General features: G+C 33.5%; 1 protein-coding gene across 13 annotated transcripts in view; it reads left to right on the top strand.

Annotated features, from left to right (window-relative positions):
* The window catches only part of LOC129005578 (muscle calcium channel subunit alpha-1-like), a 304,273-nt gene that overhangs the window by 119,184 nt on the left and 166,335 nt on the right, over positions 1 to 18,754 (top strand). For all 13 annotated transcript variants that reach the window (XR_008491839.1, XM_054434499.1, XM_054434502.1 and 10 more), the window contains exons 6-10: positions 3,126 to 3,278; positions 4,168 to 4,370; positions 7,495 to 7,598; positions 9,050 to 9,216; positions 17,089 to 17,188. Coding sequence is in view for 12 of the 13 variants with exons in the window: in XM_054434499.1 (XP_054290474.1) it covers positions 3,126 to 3,278; positions 4,168 to 4,370; positions 7,495 to 7,598; positions 9,050 to 9,216; positions 17,089 to 17,188 (727 nt within the window). In the remaining variant the exon portion in view is untranslated. The remainder of the gene's footprint in view (positions 1 to 3,125; positions 3,279 to 4,167; positions 4,371 to 7,494; positions 7,599 to 9,049; positions 9,217 to 17,088; positions 17,189 to 18,754) is intronic.

Here is an 18,754-nt window from a genome sequence, read left to right as displayed (position 1 = left end):
GTGATTTGCAACATAGTGGACAAAACCTTTTAGCAGATCAGTTGACATATCAAAGTAATCTTTACTTTTAGATTGCTTGAAACTGTGAACAATTTTAATTATGTTAAGGGCAGTAACAGGCTTCCAAGAAAAGTCGAAGGGAACCAAAGGAACCTTTTCCAGGTTACATCCAGTACTGTCTACATTGGGGTTAGCCTCTTGTGAAATATTATTTACAGTGCTACAGCTGTTTACAAGTTCCTCCACAGAGTTAAGGAAATATTCATTAAAATCCTCTGCTTTAGCAAATTCACAACTAACAGGAGCTGACTTAGTCCTAGTTCCCTTAATAAAATCCCAAGCTGCTTTACAGGGATTAGGTGCCTGTGAGATAGATGAGGCAAGGTAAGCTTGTTTTGCCTCTTTTACTTTTATTTTATAATCAGTCCTCAAACTCCTTAAATAAGGTATGAGAGCAGGGTTACTTTTTGAAATATCGCTAACTAGGATTACTTGATCTCTCAACTTAGACAACTCTGGATTGTACCAGTTTACAGACTTCTCAATTTTATTGTTTTGAGTAGGCCTACTATCAGTTATCTTTGTTTTGAGTGGGACACAAGAGTCCAAAGCATACTTAATGTTGTCAAAAAAATATGTAAATGCCATATAAGCTGGAAGATAGGCCAGAGATTCATTCCATAAATTCTGATATGATTTCAACACATCGTGAAATGCCTTAACATTTGATGGGCTGAGTAAACTAAAGCTAACCTTAAAACTAAGTTTACCAGCTAACAGTTCCTCCCCATTCAAGTCAAATTTAGGTCCAGTAGACAAACTTAGGATGACATGTTGATGGTCAGCAATCTGGTCTCTGCTAACCCAAGCACGATAGTTCCAGCAGTCAAAGTTGGTTAAGAATGTGTCCAGAGATGCTTTACCTCTTGTTGGCTCAATAATACTACTATATATATTGAAACTATGTAGTAGGTTTAAAAAATCACGAGCCTCCACTTGTAGGCTTTAGTTAATCTATGTTATGGTCAGTTCCAATAACCACAGAGAGACCAAGAGTGGTGAGATAATAAAGACATTGGTTCAGAAGTCTTAAGAAAGTGACAATACTACCACTTGGTGACCTGTACATGGTAACAACAACAAGAGATAGTTCATGTATTGCTACAGCTGCAAATTCACCTTGCACTTCAATAGAAAAGTTACTCAGGTCCAAAGGTATACAGGTTAGTTCATTGCGCACAAACAATGCCACGCCCCTGGATACATGGATAAATCTAGTTTGTTGTTGATGAAAGCATTATCAGATACAACTTTGTTAACAATTTTAAGTAAATTCAAAATACTTGACTTAATTTCTTCTACATCTTCAGCCTTCTCAATGACTTTTTCAAACCTAACCTCACATGCACTACAAGCCCACTTGGACTTCTTACCTAATAAACTCATATAATTGTACTCTTCGCAACTTATTTGCACACATTCAGAATGATACCATTTCATGGCCCCCACAAGGGTGGGGCTGGCGCAACTCTAGTCACAGGGCCCGGGCCCTCAGGGGGCCCGGGCCTACCCATTTGTTTTTTATTTTTTTCCCCATTGAAGATCACTTTACAGCTCATAAATTGAAGATAAAAAAATAATATTTAAATATTTTAAAAAAACAAAGTTAAATAATTTAAAATGTATTAATTCTTGATTCTAAGGAAGTCTATATTTAAATTCTATAGGTGCGTAGGTGCGTATGTACTATACAACAGCAGAACAGCCAGCTCGGGCCCCAGTGGCCGGCTCCACAAACTCCCTCTACCCCTTCCTCCCGCCAGGCGCCTAGCCACTCCTACCTCATTCTCCCCATAATAAACAAAGTTTGGTTTTATAATTGAACTGATAGTTTCAAGAATGAATCCTTATAGTTATAAGTTAAAATAAAATTTGTAAAGCATTGAAAAATTGACATGTACTATGTACCATAGCTAAGGTGACCAGACGTCCCGTTTTAGGGGGACTGGTCCGTCCCGACAAATCCTCTCGGGACGCTTATTTGTCCTGTTTTATCAACATTTGGTCCCGGTTGCACTTTTATGTATGGAATATTTCAATTAATAATTATTGCAATCTAGGTTATTTGACACAAACTTAAAAATTCTTTACTTTTGGAGTTTTAAAAATATGAAAGATTGTAGGCCTAATAATTTTGACCTAAGTTTTCTTCCCAATTTGCTCGGTATAATACTGTACTAAAGCATGGATTGGATAGCATCGGTCATTCTCGGCATTACTCGTGCACATTTGTTTTTCTCCGTGACTACTCGGCGCAAGTTCGGCAGCTCAGGCATCCACTCCCAAAAAATGTAGTATTGTTAAAATTCTTGATGAAAATTGTCACTGAATAAAATATGATTTCATTGGTGTAAGCTGTTAAACTCAATTTACGTAAGTTTTTTCCTACTCCATATTACAAAGTACAATTATAGCAGTTAAGATAGCCAAACCCTCTTACAGGGAAATAAAAAGGACAAAATATTAATAGGCATGGAGCTTTTGTGTATTGATATAATAGTTTTAATTGCTGAATTCCTGTAATTTTAAGTCTTATAAAACTCATTAAAGAACTCTTTTCTTCCTTAAAAAAGGCTGCAAAAGTGCCATTTACCACTCACAAATTTAATACCTAGATTGCCTTAAAAACTCACTAAAATACATGACATTTTCAAAATTTTCCGGACCCCCCCTCTACGCTGGGGGGTATTCCATACCCCCCCGACCCCCCGGTTGGTAGGGGGGCCCGAGCCAGTTCCTGGTAACAGGGCCCACAATTAAATGTGGGGGCCATCTTAATATATCGCAATAGTAATAAAATATAACAAATACAATTTGGCAAAAAATGTTTTATACAATTATTTATTTATTATTTGTATATTTTTAGGACCCGATTGCAGCCTGATAACAAATATGAAGTAGTTCCATGTTTCCTTGGATTCTAAAAGGTTTCACGTGAATTTTACAGTCTTTTGTTTTTTTTACACTTTTACAATCGTATTATAAATTTGTGAATAACGTAGCCATATGTTTATATTATGACACCTCAACAGTGAATTATTATTAATTTACGTATGTTTTTCCAGGTTTACAAGTAGTGTTAAACTCTATTCTTCGTGCCATGGTGCCTTTATTACACATTGCTCTACTAGTAATTTTTGTTATTATTATTTATGCAATTATTGGTTTGGAAATGTTCTCTGGAAAATTGCACAAAGCATGTTACAACAAGACAACAGGTAATTTTATAAAATAAAAAGATGTTGGGCTAAACTAAGGTAATTTATTTTTAATTGTAACATTTATTGATAATTTATCTACCAGATCCAGAAATAACTTAGATTTGGCAAACAATTCATTTTCACCAGCAATTATTTTTGTGATTTATTTGGATACATGAATTTCATAGACCGAGTGAGCACACTCTTGAACCACGAAATAAAATCTATGTAGACACTTAATCTATGTAAGTCTTAAGTCCCCTCACACCTGGTGGAGGGCTCCCTCACCAGGATGCGTCCTAACTAAAAACCCCAACTCTTCCAAGAAATCTTATGCAGTTGATTAAACAAAGGCAGCAAATAAATAAAAGCTTAACTGGCGAATTGCTGGACCCTTCTTATACATAGGGTGATAAATCTAATAGTTCTTTGCTAATCGATTTTTTCAATAGGAATTCCCTCTTCTAACTCTTTTCTCCTGATTTTTAGGACCTTAATTTTGTTCAGCTGCACACTCGTCTGTTGGCATTAATTTTAATTTTTATTTCAAGAATAAAAAAACATTAGGATTCATTGATTTTAAAAGAACCAATTGTTTACCTTTTTGCCTATATTTTAACAATAAAATTAACAAGCCTGCTCCAACATCAAATGAAAAATAAGCATGTTAAATCTTTAAGAATAATCATTTCCTCTATTTTTTATATTCGTGTAACTCATATTTAAAAGTTTTTCTTTTTTTTTACTGTGCACCGGTAATCCTAAAGTTGAATTTGACAAAGCATATCAATGATATAGGGGTAATTTTTTGTAATTGATTTAAATTAAATGTACATACATCTTCTACCTTATTTTTACTCAATCATTAAATACATTGATCTTCTTTGAACATTTAAATATTTTTCAGGTAAAATAATGGACAAACCTCATCCATGTGCTGACCCAGGAGCCTCAGGCTTCCAATGTTCCTTCTATGGAGATGACATGGTTTGTCATGATGGTTGGGACGGTCCAAACTTTGGAATTACAAATTTTGATAATTTTGGATTAGCTATGCTAACTGTTTTCCAGTGTATTACCCTTGAAGGGTGGACTGATGTTTTATATAATGTAAGTATAACTGAATGCAAATAGAAGAATATTAGCACTTATTATTGTGGTGTAATAAAATGTACGAAATATAATTGCAATTTTCCACACCATCAGTAGAACATTATTTTGTACAAACTGTTTTGTGTTATTAAAACACTGACATAAATAAAACTTTTTCCATAGCTAAAAATGTCCACTCCTCTTTTTTTCTTTACTAAAGACAATGGTTCCCAACAGGTGGTCCACAGGACACTTGAAGGTGAGAAATAATTTTTTAATGGAATTAAATTAAATTAAAATAAATGTATATGACAAATAAAACATAATAAACGTGTTGATTAGTTCAAATAAATGTCCCACCTTCAAATTCAGACTGAAATCATTGCTACAAAACAACAAACTGTATAACTGTATTTGTATTCACAACTTTCTAAAAAAATGCTGTGCAATGAGGAGATTTTATATTAAAAGTTTATGATAAAAATGTACATTATGTTCAAATATTGTAAAAATAAACATTATGTCTTTATTAATATACTAGTGGCTTGTAGGGACATAAGTCCCTAAAAAGCTCAATAATATGTAACAAATGACTCTAATATTATCATTTAAACAAACTGAGAAATGTATCATCTATCTATGTGTCAAAATAGATATCCCTGTAAGCCATATATTTTGTGTAAAATCAGTCTGTTGTTTATTTTTATTTGCCTTTGTTGATGTTATTTTCAATAAATCATTCGAATCACTACATATTTTTAACCGTTTAAGGTAGTTTTGGTCTTGTGGTTATTGGTGATAAAAAAGACTTCCCTGATTGGAATTTTGGAAATTGTCCACGTCAAATATGAAAGGGGAATTAAAGGTGTGTTTAGGTAAGCTTAGTTCTTGCCCAAAACAGCTAAATTAGCATCCCTACCCAGTTAATATTTCTAAGTGTATAGTCCTTTTGTTAAGGTTTAACAACATTAGTGTAAAGTAAAGGCATCTCATTGACCAAACCCTAGATTTGTTTTTCTGATCAACATAAAAAAACCACAATTATTAGTGTAAGTTTATGGGATGGTATTCCTCTTACAGGTGCGATTGGAGTGTAACATATTCTATCGAATTAGGCCTAAATCAGTTGATTCTTAACTCTTTTGCAAGCAACAGACATTACCTGTTTAAAATCTCCAAACAATATTGTTTTCCTCCCATTGGAGCTTGTCATAGTACTAACTTAATAAAAAAATATAAATTTCCTACCCATTCCATCTTTATTCCCAGGTTATTTTCTAAGAGTGGACGTTGAGGTTATTCCACTTCATAAAAAATATTGAATAAACACTACAATAAATCTCAAATTTAAAATAAAGAAAATGTAGGATAAATCAAGAACATATGTTTTCAAATAAAAACAAAGCAAAGTTTTCCATTTTTAATCTTGAATCGTTATTATTTAGTCAATGTGGTTATTTCATGTTAAACGTAAAAAATACACAAATTTGAAAAGTTTCACAGTAAAATAATTTATTTTCACATTCTATAACGTAACTAAAAAGTCTTATATTATAGGTAACGGTATCCCTGGTTTTATATAGTACATTGCAGTCTTGCAGAATTGACTGGCAAATAAGTAGTAATCCAATGTTAACATTGCTTGATGATAAATTTACGATCAGCTGATCAGCTGTATTGAAGTAAACAAAAATCAGCAGTAAATGGCTTCTAATGCTATTCTTATGGAAAACATTTTACGTTATATCTCGTTTTCTAGCAACTTTATGGGAATTCTGCTATTTTTCCCGAGTCCCTGGAATCAAGACCTTTAATTTAAGACCCCTCCCATTTTTCTGCGACTTACCAGACGTTCACAATTTTCTGGTAAAAATGTTGTCTTACAGAATTATATATAAGGATTCTTTTTATTGTATTTAAATATATTTAAAAATTGTTTAGAGATATAGCAAATGGTTTTCTGCGATACTGTTACTGTCAGGTTAAATAGTCCGGACCCCATCAAGTTGGAAACCACTGTTTAAAATATTAAACTCAGTTATGCAAACTTATTCACTTCAAGACTAAGATACCTGCAATTGGTAGAAACATTTTGGTCTTTTATACTATTTTAATCATACTTAAGAAAAATAAGAAAATACTGAAAGATAAATAAAGTACATAGATAAATACAGGATATGTAAGGTATACTGCTTACTTTTCATTCAGGGTTACAATTAAGCCTGGAACATCTCTTTTAAATTTTTAAACCACAATAGAAAAAAATACCAAAGTTCACACGTACGGTACTTACTGGTGATTGTAACACACACATCTGCCCAATTACCAACCGGATAACCCCTTTGGGGGACGTCCACAAGGATTCAGACAAAATTCTTAAATAGCGGCATAGGTCAAGCTGGTATCAAATTAACGGTCTCCGTTAATAAAATACAATGCCACAAACTCAAACGGACAATGGAGTCAAAAATGACAGCTGGTCAAATAGTCCTTGAATTTGCAATGATTAAATACTTGTGAGGCCTAGAAGCGGGATGAAAATCATAAACTTAAGCAGTTCGATATGCACATCACATTAAAGATCTTTATTAGTAGAATATAATTCTTTCAAATTTGAGATCAAAATATCAGCTGGGTAAAAAATGGCAGCCGTTCAAAGATTCAAAATGGCAGATTAAAGAAATATTTGAACGGCTACCGTTTTTGACTTGGTTGTCCATTTGAGTTCGGATTTCGGATTTGAGTTCGGATTCCGCCAAAGGGGTAATTGGGCAGATGTGTGCATTACCATCACCAGTAAGCATGTGTTTACTTTGGTATTTTTTTTATATTGTGGTTTAAAAGTTAATAAAGTGGTTCCAGACTTAATTGTCACCCTGTATCTGTATAATAGTTATGTTTACAATTTCCATCCAGTACCACAACGATTATATTGTTCTTTGCAATAATTTAATAACCAAAATTTGTTAGCGGACAATAAAATGGCAAGCTCTTGTCCCACTTTTTATATCCAACTAACTTATTACAAAATAATAACAAATTACTAACAATAACAAGTCCATTACAGTTTCAGTTGTTATTCAAAGTTTTCGCTACAGTTACTATACTTTGATTTGAAGCAGTCTAATGTTTTCTTTTGCAGATAGAAGATGCACTGGGAAATACTTGGCAATGGATTTACTTCATTTCAATGGTTATCCTGGGTGCTTTTTTCGTCATGAACCTAATTCTTGGTGTCTTGAGCGGGTAACTATCTTTTAAAATATTCTTTGTTCAAACAAGAATTAATATTAGTATAGCTACTTTAGCGTAGTTTTCTTGAGTATGTTGTGAGTTATATTACAACAGGGTAGAGCATACCTGATTTTAAAACGCATTCATAGCATTAGTTATGCATAAAACAGCTCCCTGTCATAATAGGTTTGTTATTAAAAGTTTGCATTAGTATCTAGTAAAGGACTTTCACTAGATACAAATACACAAATGTGTATTTAAAAAATATAAAATATCACTACAAGATCATAAAAATAGTTGCGTGCCCAAACTGCAAATAAGAAGAAAGTCTAAGGTCTTTATCTCTTAAATGACTGCAAACCCTACTAGTTTATTAACCCAGTGTATCATATTTAGTAACTCTAGTTTTCAATTTTCAACACTGATTTGATAAACTCCTTAAAGCTGCATACAGATTGACGAGACAAATGAGTATATTGTAAACATACAAAATTAAATAATAACAAATTAATTGCATTTGTTGTATATTGGTGTGTTGGTGGCTCAGACGTGACGTCGTGAGGCAGCGATGTCGTGGGTTCGGATCCTAGTCACTGCCATTACTTTTAATCAGTACCGGTCACCCTTGTACTTTACCGGCTTAACCCTTTCTTTGCTGGATCTTACATATCCAGTCTATGTGTGCTGATTGTAGATTAGTCCATGTGGACGGGAAAATGGAAGGTTAAAAGAGGCCGCCATCCTCTTTAAAAAAAAAAACAAAAAACACACATTTAAGAAGGAGAATTCTTGCTTTTGAGCAGCCTAAGAACTCAAATCAAATCAAATCAGATTTATTTCCACAATAAGTACAAAAAGAATTAATGTTACAACAACTAGTAAAATACAAAGATCTAGAAGCATTACATAAATTGTTTATACAAAATTAGGTAAAGTTAAATTTAAAAAGTTATTAATTGTATAAACTTAAGTTCTAATTGAAATATATCTTCTTCGGCTAGTAATAATTAATTAATTGGAAATGAGTCTACACCTCAGTGGTCTGTGCGTAGACTCGAGTTTTGTAAAAAATTGTGAGTTTTGAAAAGATTCTGAGCTAAATTACTATTTGGAAGAAAAAAGATCTATATTATGTGCTTGGTCAGAAGTGTTTCTATAATATTCTTCTGGGGAGTTCCATGGTCCTCCTTATACATAAATATCAAATATTATTTTATTCCCTCAAACCCCCAGGCAAAGATTCCCATTTGCCCATTATAGAATAATATATATATATATTTTTTTTCAGTGGACCAATAATTAATAGGTACTGCACTAGAGTCCATTATAGATTTACTGGTTAATACCATAAAACAATTGTATTACAACACCTGTAATGCAATTATTTTTACATTGATGTATGAGTCTTGATAATATGGTAAAGTTTATGGTGTTACTAAAATAGAAATCTTCTTTTTCCAAAGAGAATTTTCCAAAGAAAGAGAAAAGGCCAAAGCAAGAGGTGATTTCCATAAACTTAGAGAAAAACAACAAATAGAAGAAGACTTGAGAGGATATTTGGATTGGATCACGCAAGCTGAGGACATTGAACCTGAGGGAGAAGAACAAGGAAACAACCAAGATGGGAAAAGTAACTATTTTCTATTTTGTTGTTATTTTAATTTATATATTTAATATTTGTTGTTTAATGATCAACACTGTTTTCTTTCTAGGTAGATTGATATTCAGCAGTTCATTACCCTTAAAATGTTGGTAAAGCCAACTTTCTTGTCCTATTAGAGTCTAGATTATCTTGCATTTTCTCTGATTTGACCTTCCCTGAATACCAAGAAATTGTATGATATTTGTGTGTGGTATGACTGTAATTTGTATCCAGTAAAAAAAAAACCTTTTTCTGCTCTTGTCCATACTCAAGATGTTCTATGAGCCAAGGGCTTTATGACAATGCGTACCAGACAATTTGTCAAATCTTTATCCCTACCCTAACTACTTCTAACATCTTAGTTGCTATTGTTGTTACACAACCGGTGTTTACTTCATAAGTGATTATTATGGTTTATAGGCCTATGTTGTAATCAAAGCCTAGAACAGGGTTTACTCTTTATAAATAATTAATTTTAACATTTTTACTGTGGGTTTGATTATTATTTTTTTGTGTTACTCCTCCTTTCCACTTATCCGACCTTACCACAGCTAGTTTAGGTCGCAATATCAAGATTCTAATGTCTAATATCTAAAGAAAAGAGAGGTTGAAAAATTTCACCTTGAATTTGTGTATCTATTGCCGTTTAAAAGTGTATTGGATATTATGTAGGCTACAGTATAGGCCTACCTAATAAGCTGTCAACTTGTCTATGTAAACAATTTACTCATAGGAGTACGGTAAACATTGTCCACACATTACTATACCATTTCAATACAACTGCTCTAATATATGAATATAATTTTACATTTTTTACCTTCATTATTATTAAAATATTCATTACATGTACTAATATGTATATTATATCTTATTCTTGATATTTCTTTTAACATAGTTTAATATTATATATTTATATGTTGATTCCACAGATTTTCTAGTGCCATCCAAGCCATCATAAACACAGGTTCGATCAAAATGGAAACTAGGCGTGCAAACACGCTACCTATCACTTTATAATAATCCTTTACAAGATGGTATTTTGTACTGGGACAATGTGATGCTTAATTACAAGTCCCACCTAAGTAATATCCATTTCAACAAGAGAAGCCATGAAGTTACATAATTAGACATAAAATTTTGGTTAACTACAGATATAGAAGTTATAAAATGCTTACAGTATGGTGACTCCTGACAATTATAAGGGGTATACCAGTATTTTTCTGTATATTTAAGACAAAACACCTCTGTGATAGCTCAGCCAACATATTAGTGGTTGGTTTAGTCTCTAAATTTTCATAGTTTGGGAACACTTTTAGGGTTTGAATTTTTTATGGGTACAGTAAACGTTTGGGGATGTGTAGTAGTAGTACTATAAATCTCAGTTTTCTAATATAAAAATACTTGTCTGTCTGTAATATAGAGGGATGTGTGTAATGTCACACCTCACCATTGCACCCAGTTGTGAATCAAGATATTTATAAACTAAATAGACATAGCTTTATACAAATGGGGTATTTTAAAATTAAAACTCTTAACTTTCTACTTTCAAAGAAGTTAGATGTGTAATATTCCGTACAATGATCAGAGGAAGGGGCATGGACCTTCCTTATGGCAGTGTGTTGCCATTCGTCCCGCCCGATTCTGTCAGGATAGTACCAACTTTAAACCCTTTTGCCCATGTTTATGCCTGTGTTAATCCTAGAGGGAGCGGACATCCAAAAGTTCCCGTTACCCAAAGGTGGCAAATATTTGATATATGTAAATTTTGATATCGTGTAATTTTTAGATGTCCACTTACAGTATTTTTCACGCTGAATCCAAAAATAATCTAATGACTCTGCCTTCTAAATATTTAACTCTAGGCCTACTTGCACCAGAGGGGCCTAAAAACCTAGTTTGGTTTAATAAAACGGTATGGTTACAAACAATAATTCTTTGGTGTTATAACCAAGAAGTAAAGAAAAAATCATAAAATTGGCCCTAAAATAATAAGATAAACTAAATTTCGGTGACACTATCGCTTAGCGTTACCAACATAAACCAGACATAGAAAACAAGCTTCAGACTTTACAATGGGATGCGAAAGCTACTTTTGGCTACTTTGTGTTAAATAGTATATTCTGAAGATAGTAGATATCTGGCCTAGTTCTGTGTGATGTTACTAGCCAACTTTAAGCCGCGTTTACACCAAAGTTGACAACCAAAAGTTTACAACCAAAAGTTGGCAACTAAAAGTTGACAACTAAATGTTGCTCCTCACTACCCATGTAGCACAGATGGTTGGGCCAACGTTGGTAAATTGTGGAGCCACACAGTTGGCCAACGGTAGAAATGTCACCTCTTTAAACTGTTTTCCAGCCAACCATTGTCCAACCGTTTTATTTCACACAAAATAATAAAGATTTAGTACGAAAAGCATAATTATTAGTTGAGTAAATTGATTAAATAGTTCATAAAAACAAATTTTGAAAAAAAACTAGAACAAAATTTTTTTGGCCCAGACGGGTCTCGAACCCGGGTCCTTCGACTTATGAGCCTCTTACTTTACCACTGAGCTATCTGTGATTGCTGATATAGAGAGTTTTCAAGTGGTGAAAGAGTAGCCGACAGTTGCAATGGTCGCAATACTTCAAACATTTTTGATACTACACAGTATAATATGATTCTGTTAATCTGTTAAGGCATCATAAGTAGTTTTTTTTTTTGGAGTTAGAGAGGATACTGGTATTTGAATGATTAATTAATTACCGTTAGATTGTTAATGCTATTATAATTGCCTGTTATATGATTAATTACTCTTTCCTCTTAAGTTGTTGCAAATAAGTTAAAGAATATTAATTTAAAAAATATTTGCATTATTAAAATTATTAAAATTCATTGTTGTAGCGCCGGAACTGTAATATATAAAATATCTGGTTTTACAATACCTTTATCAGTTCCAAAAACTTTTGGAACTGATAAAGGTATTGTAAAACCAGATATTTTATTATAATTATGTTGTGAAAGCTAGACCCAGAGAATGAAAGTCGTGTAAACTCAACTATGGACCGTTGGTCCAACGGAGTGAAAAACGGTTGGACAACGGTTGGCTTGATGTATGATACCCAGCAATGCATATTAATGTATTTCATTAACAATGAACCAATGTTGGTCCACAGTTGTAAATATTGGTTGGCCCAACTACGAGATATACAGTTGGACAACGGTTGGTTGGTTGTGGAAGCTCCAACCAACCATCGACCAACTGTCCCACAGTTGGCCAACGTTGGCCCAACCATCTGTGCTACATGGGTAATTTAGAGCAACTAGTGGAAAACTTGTTGCCAAAGAATAGGCGCGTAATAATCAGTACAGTGTGTCAAGGATGTCGTCGGACGAAGAAGGTGCAACATTCCTAAACAGAAAATAATGTTTACTAGCTTTAGTTACATTATTGAATCAGCAATCTGACACATACTATCTCCCATTAGCTTGTCAACAACCGTTATCATGGATAAGTGATTAGAGTAGTAATGATATTTAATAGGTATTTAGTAACTATGTTACTATGATATTAGGTAAAATTACAAAAGTCACATTTTAACTTTGGAATCGTAACTTTTACAGCAATCATCAGGCTGCAGCAATAGTGGGGGGCTGCACAACTGTATATTGTTTAGAACTACAAGGACCTCAAAGGTAGTAATTCAAGGGTGGCTACAACATACTAAATCTTTATTAAAGTCGTTTCGGCCATTTCCGTCAAAATCAAATTTTCCGTCTTTTTATGGGAAAATCACCATTAAAAATCAAAATCTCAAAAAAGTTCTAAAATACCTGGAGATATTATTGAGATTTGAGATTTATATGTAGTACCTACATACAAATTTTAATCAAAATCAGACCACGGGCGTGGTCTGTAGCTCTGTACACATCCAGAGTTATTAGGCATAATTAAGATATTTAAATAAGTTAGAAAGATAGCTACCGTAACATTTTGCCCTATTATAATAATTCAATAATACACATTTACAATATGTGTACAATATGGGAAGGGGAATAGTTCTCCACTAGTTTTCAACAAGTTGCTTGCGCAAAGCGCGTAGCAACTAGTCTTCAACTTTTTGTTGTCAACTTTCTTTGATCTTACCGACTCTCCACGGGAAACCAAAATTTAGTGGAAAACTTGTTGCTCCAATAGTTGACGACAGAAAAAGTTGCTGCATTTTGTAGAAAAAGCAACAAGTTTCCGAAACTAGTCGACAATCTGGTTGTCAACTTTGGTGTGGCTTTATGTTTAGATTGAAAAATAATAAAAAAAGATTTTAGTGATAAATTTACTATAATTGTTTGTCGAAAAGCTCTACACCCACTGAATGTATTAACCACTGTGAGACGTAATTATCATACCACCTGTATTGTTGTAAAAATAAACATTACCAATAAAAATCTATATAACATTATATCTATATGCTACATGACTACTAAGTGCTACTGGTTAAGCATGTTGAAAAAAGGGAAAAAAATCTAACCTCAACCTCTTTAGACTTAGGCCTCATCATCCAATGATCCAATCCAATCCAAATTCCAAACAAAACAAACAAAACAAAAAACAATCAAACATAGGTTAAGGTTAGGATCCATACAGCAATAATAGTTTCAGATTCTAGCTCAAAAGTAATTTTGAGTAGGTAACTCTAATATAAGATAACAATAAGTGATATTGTATTTAAAAGCTATGTGTTGTGAGTTTGTGTTGATATAATGAAAATCACCCAATAGTCTACTGTCTACTCCTACTCCTACTGAACATTGGATAGGATTTAGTTTAGATTTAGACAGAAGGCGGGAAAATTGTCGTTTAAATTTTACCAATATAATTGTACAGTATCTTTATTTTTAACTGAAACAAAAAGACATGTCTTCCGTGTCAATCAACAGAAATCTAGAACAGAAGGTAAAATAGTAATAAAGTACCTTTTGTTCGTATGTTAATGGATGCAATATTGAATAAGACAGGTCCATATTATCATTATAATGCTAATCAAAAGGTTGCTGAACCCATACATTTTTGCAAGTGAGATTCATCCCAATACGGTAATTTAAAAAGGCTAATCCAAAATCTAACATGATCTCTTAAGAGATAATTATCCATTAGGTAGACCTTATCCAATAAGTTTCTCGGCAATAATACTACCCACAACAAGTTATAAGTTAACCAAAGACTGTCCTAATTTTTTTCATTTTGACAGATACCCATTGTACATATGATTTGTTTCATTACATTGTCTTAAATTACAAGCCACATAATTATAAATTAACCTTGTTGATGGCATCATATTATCCGTGCTATATTGGTTTTAAGAGGAAGCACTACCGTAGTGTAAAAGTCCCTCTGAAACCAGAGTTAGCCTCTATTAAACACTATCACTTTTTTTTATTTAGTGATTCTAAATTCTTGACAGCCTTGTTGTCATATTCAAATCACTGAGGAAAAGTTTAGGCCTACCCATAGAATCTATAGCCTTTTCCAAGTCTCGTTTCAAGTGTTGAAGACAAAATGTCTAGTCAAAAGCTGTGTCTTAAATTTCATGAGGTTTGATAATGTTTTGGTGCAGGGTTACGTTAAGCCAATTAAGGGTGTGATTATCAAGATGGATTCGCCTTAATTAGACTATCTGGGCCCTAAATAGTTTTTTTAAATAAAATTTCAAATGATATGGATGGATATACTTAGGCCTACACTAAAGAATATTGCTGAAGAAGCTACACTAGGTGAAATTATTTTTAAGCTCTTTTTTACCCATCAAGCATGGGTATTGGTATGCTGTAAAAATGGAAATCGAGTGTTGCCACTGATCCACCTTGATGGGTATCTTTGGGGTAATGCATCACTATGACCTTAGAAAAATATACACATGTATATCAATCATACATCTAAAAAAAAAAAACAAAAAAAAAACAAGAAAACGTTTAGTTTTAGTTTAGTTTTTTTTTACCAAACAAAAAAGTTAAGTTATACCATGCTGTAAAGGATTATTAAATGTAGGCCTATATTTAAACATAAAAATAAATTGCACTCGGCATTGTACTAGTTTTCCACCATCTCTTAGTAGGCCTATTATTTTGTCACTTTTGCTTTCAGGAGTGTCCATGACCAAGCAATTTGGAGAAATTTGGCCCCTTTTATTTTGCTGATTTATAGCCTACTCTGCTGATAGAATAGTCAATCTAAGTAAACTATAAATAATTTTCAGATTGTGCCTACTGTACGGAATTTTTGACAAGCCATTGAAGTATCAGGAAGTTATTTCAAACATGAAAAAACTATAGCAAAATCTATCTGGCGAATTAGGAGGATTACTTTAAGAGGGCAACTAATTGCATCCCATAAACATGGAATTCTCTTCAGCCATATTGAAGGGCAAAGTACTGTATTCATACTCTGTGCCCCTGGGCCAAGGCTCATCTGGCTTATTTACAAACTGGGTCTAGTCTTACAAACAAGATTACATGTCATGTGAAACCATAGTCACCTCTGGGCACTCCTGCATGCTTTTCAGACACACAACCATTGGCCAAAGCTTTTAACAGCATGACAGTAGAAAATGTTTGTCTGATGTTGCTTTCAAAATTTGTCAAGAAAATCTATATACTTTTTAGTTTAGTAGGCTACTTGACATATGTTTTTTAATGTAATTTTAAAATCATTTTGTTTTGAACAAAACAAGGTGTTAGAGATAGAGGTTATTATCATCTTGTTTTCAACCAGTAGCCAGAAAAAGTTTTTGCACAAATAGATTTTTTACAATCTTCGTAATATCCTTTTTGAGGACACTTTGGGATTACTCTTTGGGGATAGGGCCTACAGCTTTTAAATCACTGTATCAAAATGTAGGCTATACTCTAGTACTTAGGTGATCCCTGGGCTCGGTTGGGAGCTCCAGGGAAGGTAGTAAAGTTTGTTTTTTTGATCAAAATATATCCATTTAATGAGTAAACTACAACAGTTTACTTTTACTCCATAAAATTAACATACAACAAATAAAGTGACATTTTTTGAATTTTGTCAAAAACCATTGAGCTTACAACAACACTTCAACATACAGTACTAAATTATTTCCTCTCTTAAGCTCAACGGCTGGGTAGCTGAGTGGTTATGGTTATAGTGCTCGCCTGGTAATCAAAAGGTCGCCGGTTCGATCCTGAGAAAAGTCAGTAGCTTTTTGATGGTTTGAAACTGGACCCAGCTGTTCCTGATCATTGGGCTTTAAATCAATGATCGTGACTAATGAAACCGCTGATCTTAGTCAGTACCTAACAAAGCTACACAGATCATCACACACCACTCTACACTCATCCTTCACTCATATTTGGATTAAAATACATACCTAGGTGGCGTACCCATCTCAATGATTGATTGATAATAACATGTTTAGATGGTCAAAATGAGAAACCCCAATTTTTACCCCCATGAAACCCCGTTCTCATAGTCCGATCATGCTGGTTTGGAAACTTGTTTCAATAAACCTAAGTTTGCTCTTTGTATCAAATTTAATCAAAACAAATTATCTTGCTTGAGTTGTCTTGCTAACAGACACGTATAGCCTATATGAATTTGAACAGATGGTTTTTTGGCATCTGGGGACATCAAAACTAAAAAGTACAGTATATTGGTCTTGGGTCTAGGTCTTACCAATACCATGAGACCTACAATATTGTAATATCATAGGCTATTCCCTAATTAGGAAATTGCTAAAAAACTATGGTCCCATTCATCCAGGATGTTACCTATATCACTGGTGGTCATCAGTCAACCCAACTTGAATAAGGTACATTTAAAATAACTTTCTAATTATTTACTTTTTTTTTGTCAATCAGATAAAAATGACAGAGAAACAGAATCTGCGGATCGGCTTGAGGGTGATGAGGGAGAGGTTCAAGAATCATGGTTCAGGAGGAAGAAGAAGGACTTTGACAGGTAATATTACAACCTACATTTATGTTTTCTTAAGAGGGTATTCACTAAATCTTTTAATGTAAAAAAAACATCCCTGTGTGTGTGTGTGTGTGTGTGTGAACTGTTTGGTCTGCCAGTTTGTCCAATGTAAAATTTATCACCGTCATATCAGGTTATTTTGTACACTCCTGTTTTATGACAAATATCCTGTGCTGTATTTTTTATGGAAAACGGATTTTGGAGCTTATTAAAGGTTCAGAAAGAGACTGTCTATGATTCTTCATTCCATTTGTTAGTGTATGGGATGGAAAGATATGCATTCCAGTTGTTTTTTTTTGTTTTATCACTGTTAACAATATGGATGTTTTCTTTATTTGTTTTTTGGTCAGTTTATGAATTTGTTTTGGGCTATACCCAATTGAAACAGCAATGTATTAAATTACCTCTTTTTTAAAATCCTCTGTGTTTAAAGTTAGGCCTACCATGAACATTATATGAATGAAGCTATTGTAGCCTACAATGTTGGAAGGGTTTATGGAAGTTTCATGAACGGCGAGATAATGGCATTCAGGCAAAATAAGTTCTTATACGATGATCTGATGATGGCTGAAGAGCCGAAATGTGTTTAATCCGTCAGGTCTAAACACGGACCATAATGGGACAGAAGGCAATTTCCCCTTTATTTATCATATTACTGGTGTGGAACCACCACAGTAAACAATAGAATCAAATCAGTGAAATTTTAGATCAGTCTGTCTATTGTTTGAGTAGTCTTATGTAGCCTAAATCATATTGTCAACAACAACAAAATTTGGATGATTACAATAACAGTGCCTTACTGCAGCAATATCATTCATTGAAGACTATGGCACAAAATGAAACCAAGTTTTAAGCAATAATTTTCAGTCAATGCACCACTCAATTGATCTTTATGAGAAATGCCTTGGGTTGTGTCCAAAATTAGTGTGTAAAATGGTGCAGAAGTTATTTTACCTAGTAACGTTTTCAATACAGAACGTGCAAGCAGACCAATGATTTCATTTTGTATATCATGATGTAAATACTCATTTCTGCTTTTTCATTGGTCATATGCGAGCTTTAAGTAGCTGATCATATCTGATAATTGAATCAATAATGTTCAAAAGGTTGCCACTTTCAGGTCCAATCTATTGAATATTTCCCTGTGGCCTCTAAAGGGCAATGAACAGTCATTTGAAAACAGTGCTGACATTCTAACTACATAAATTATCCTAATAAAAATATTCTTCCACTTCCGGAGTTCATCGGAGAGTTGGTCGACAATGGTTTTATTTTTCTTCCACAAAATATAAACCTTGCACTTATTTAAATGTGATTTGCTACATTCATGTTTTTTTTTAATTTTTTAGGCCTTGCCACTTATGAATCCCAGTAGCCCAAGACGTTGATTCTGGACTGTTACTAAATAACCAACATGGCTCACGATAAGCACCATCTAATTTTGTAGAGTAGCACAACCAGTATCTGTCCACCTTCTGTCCAGTTAATGTTGTGTAACTATAGTATTCCGATCTAAATGATAGCTTGGATACAGCATCCTTTGGGAAG

The sequence above is a fragment of the Macrosteles quadrilineatus genome, unplaced genomic scaffold, assembly GCF_028750875.1.
Source record: "Macrosteles quadrilineatus isolate MER2022 unplaced genomic scaffold, UCM_ALF_1.0 Scaffold_24__1_contigs__length_1734639, whole genome shotgun sequence".
Lineage (NCBI taxonomy): Eukaryota > Metazoa > Arthropoda > Insecta > Hemiptera > Cicadellidae > Macrosteles > Macrosteles quadrilineatus.
The sequence above is the reverse complement of the archived record's forward strand: the minus strand, read 5'-3'. Positions and strand labels throughout refer to the sequence as shown.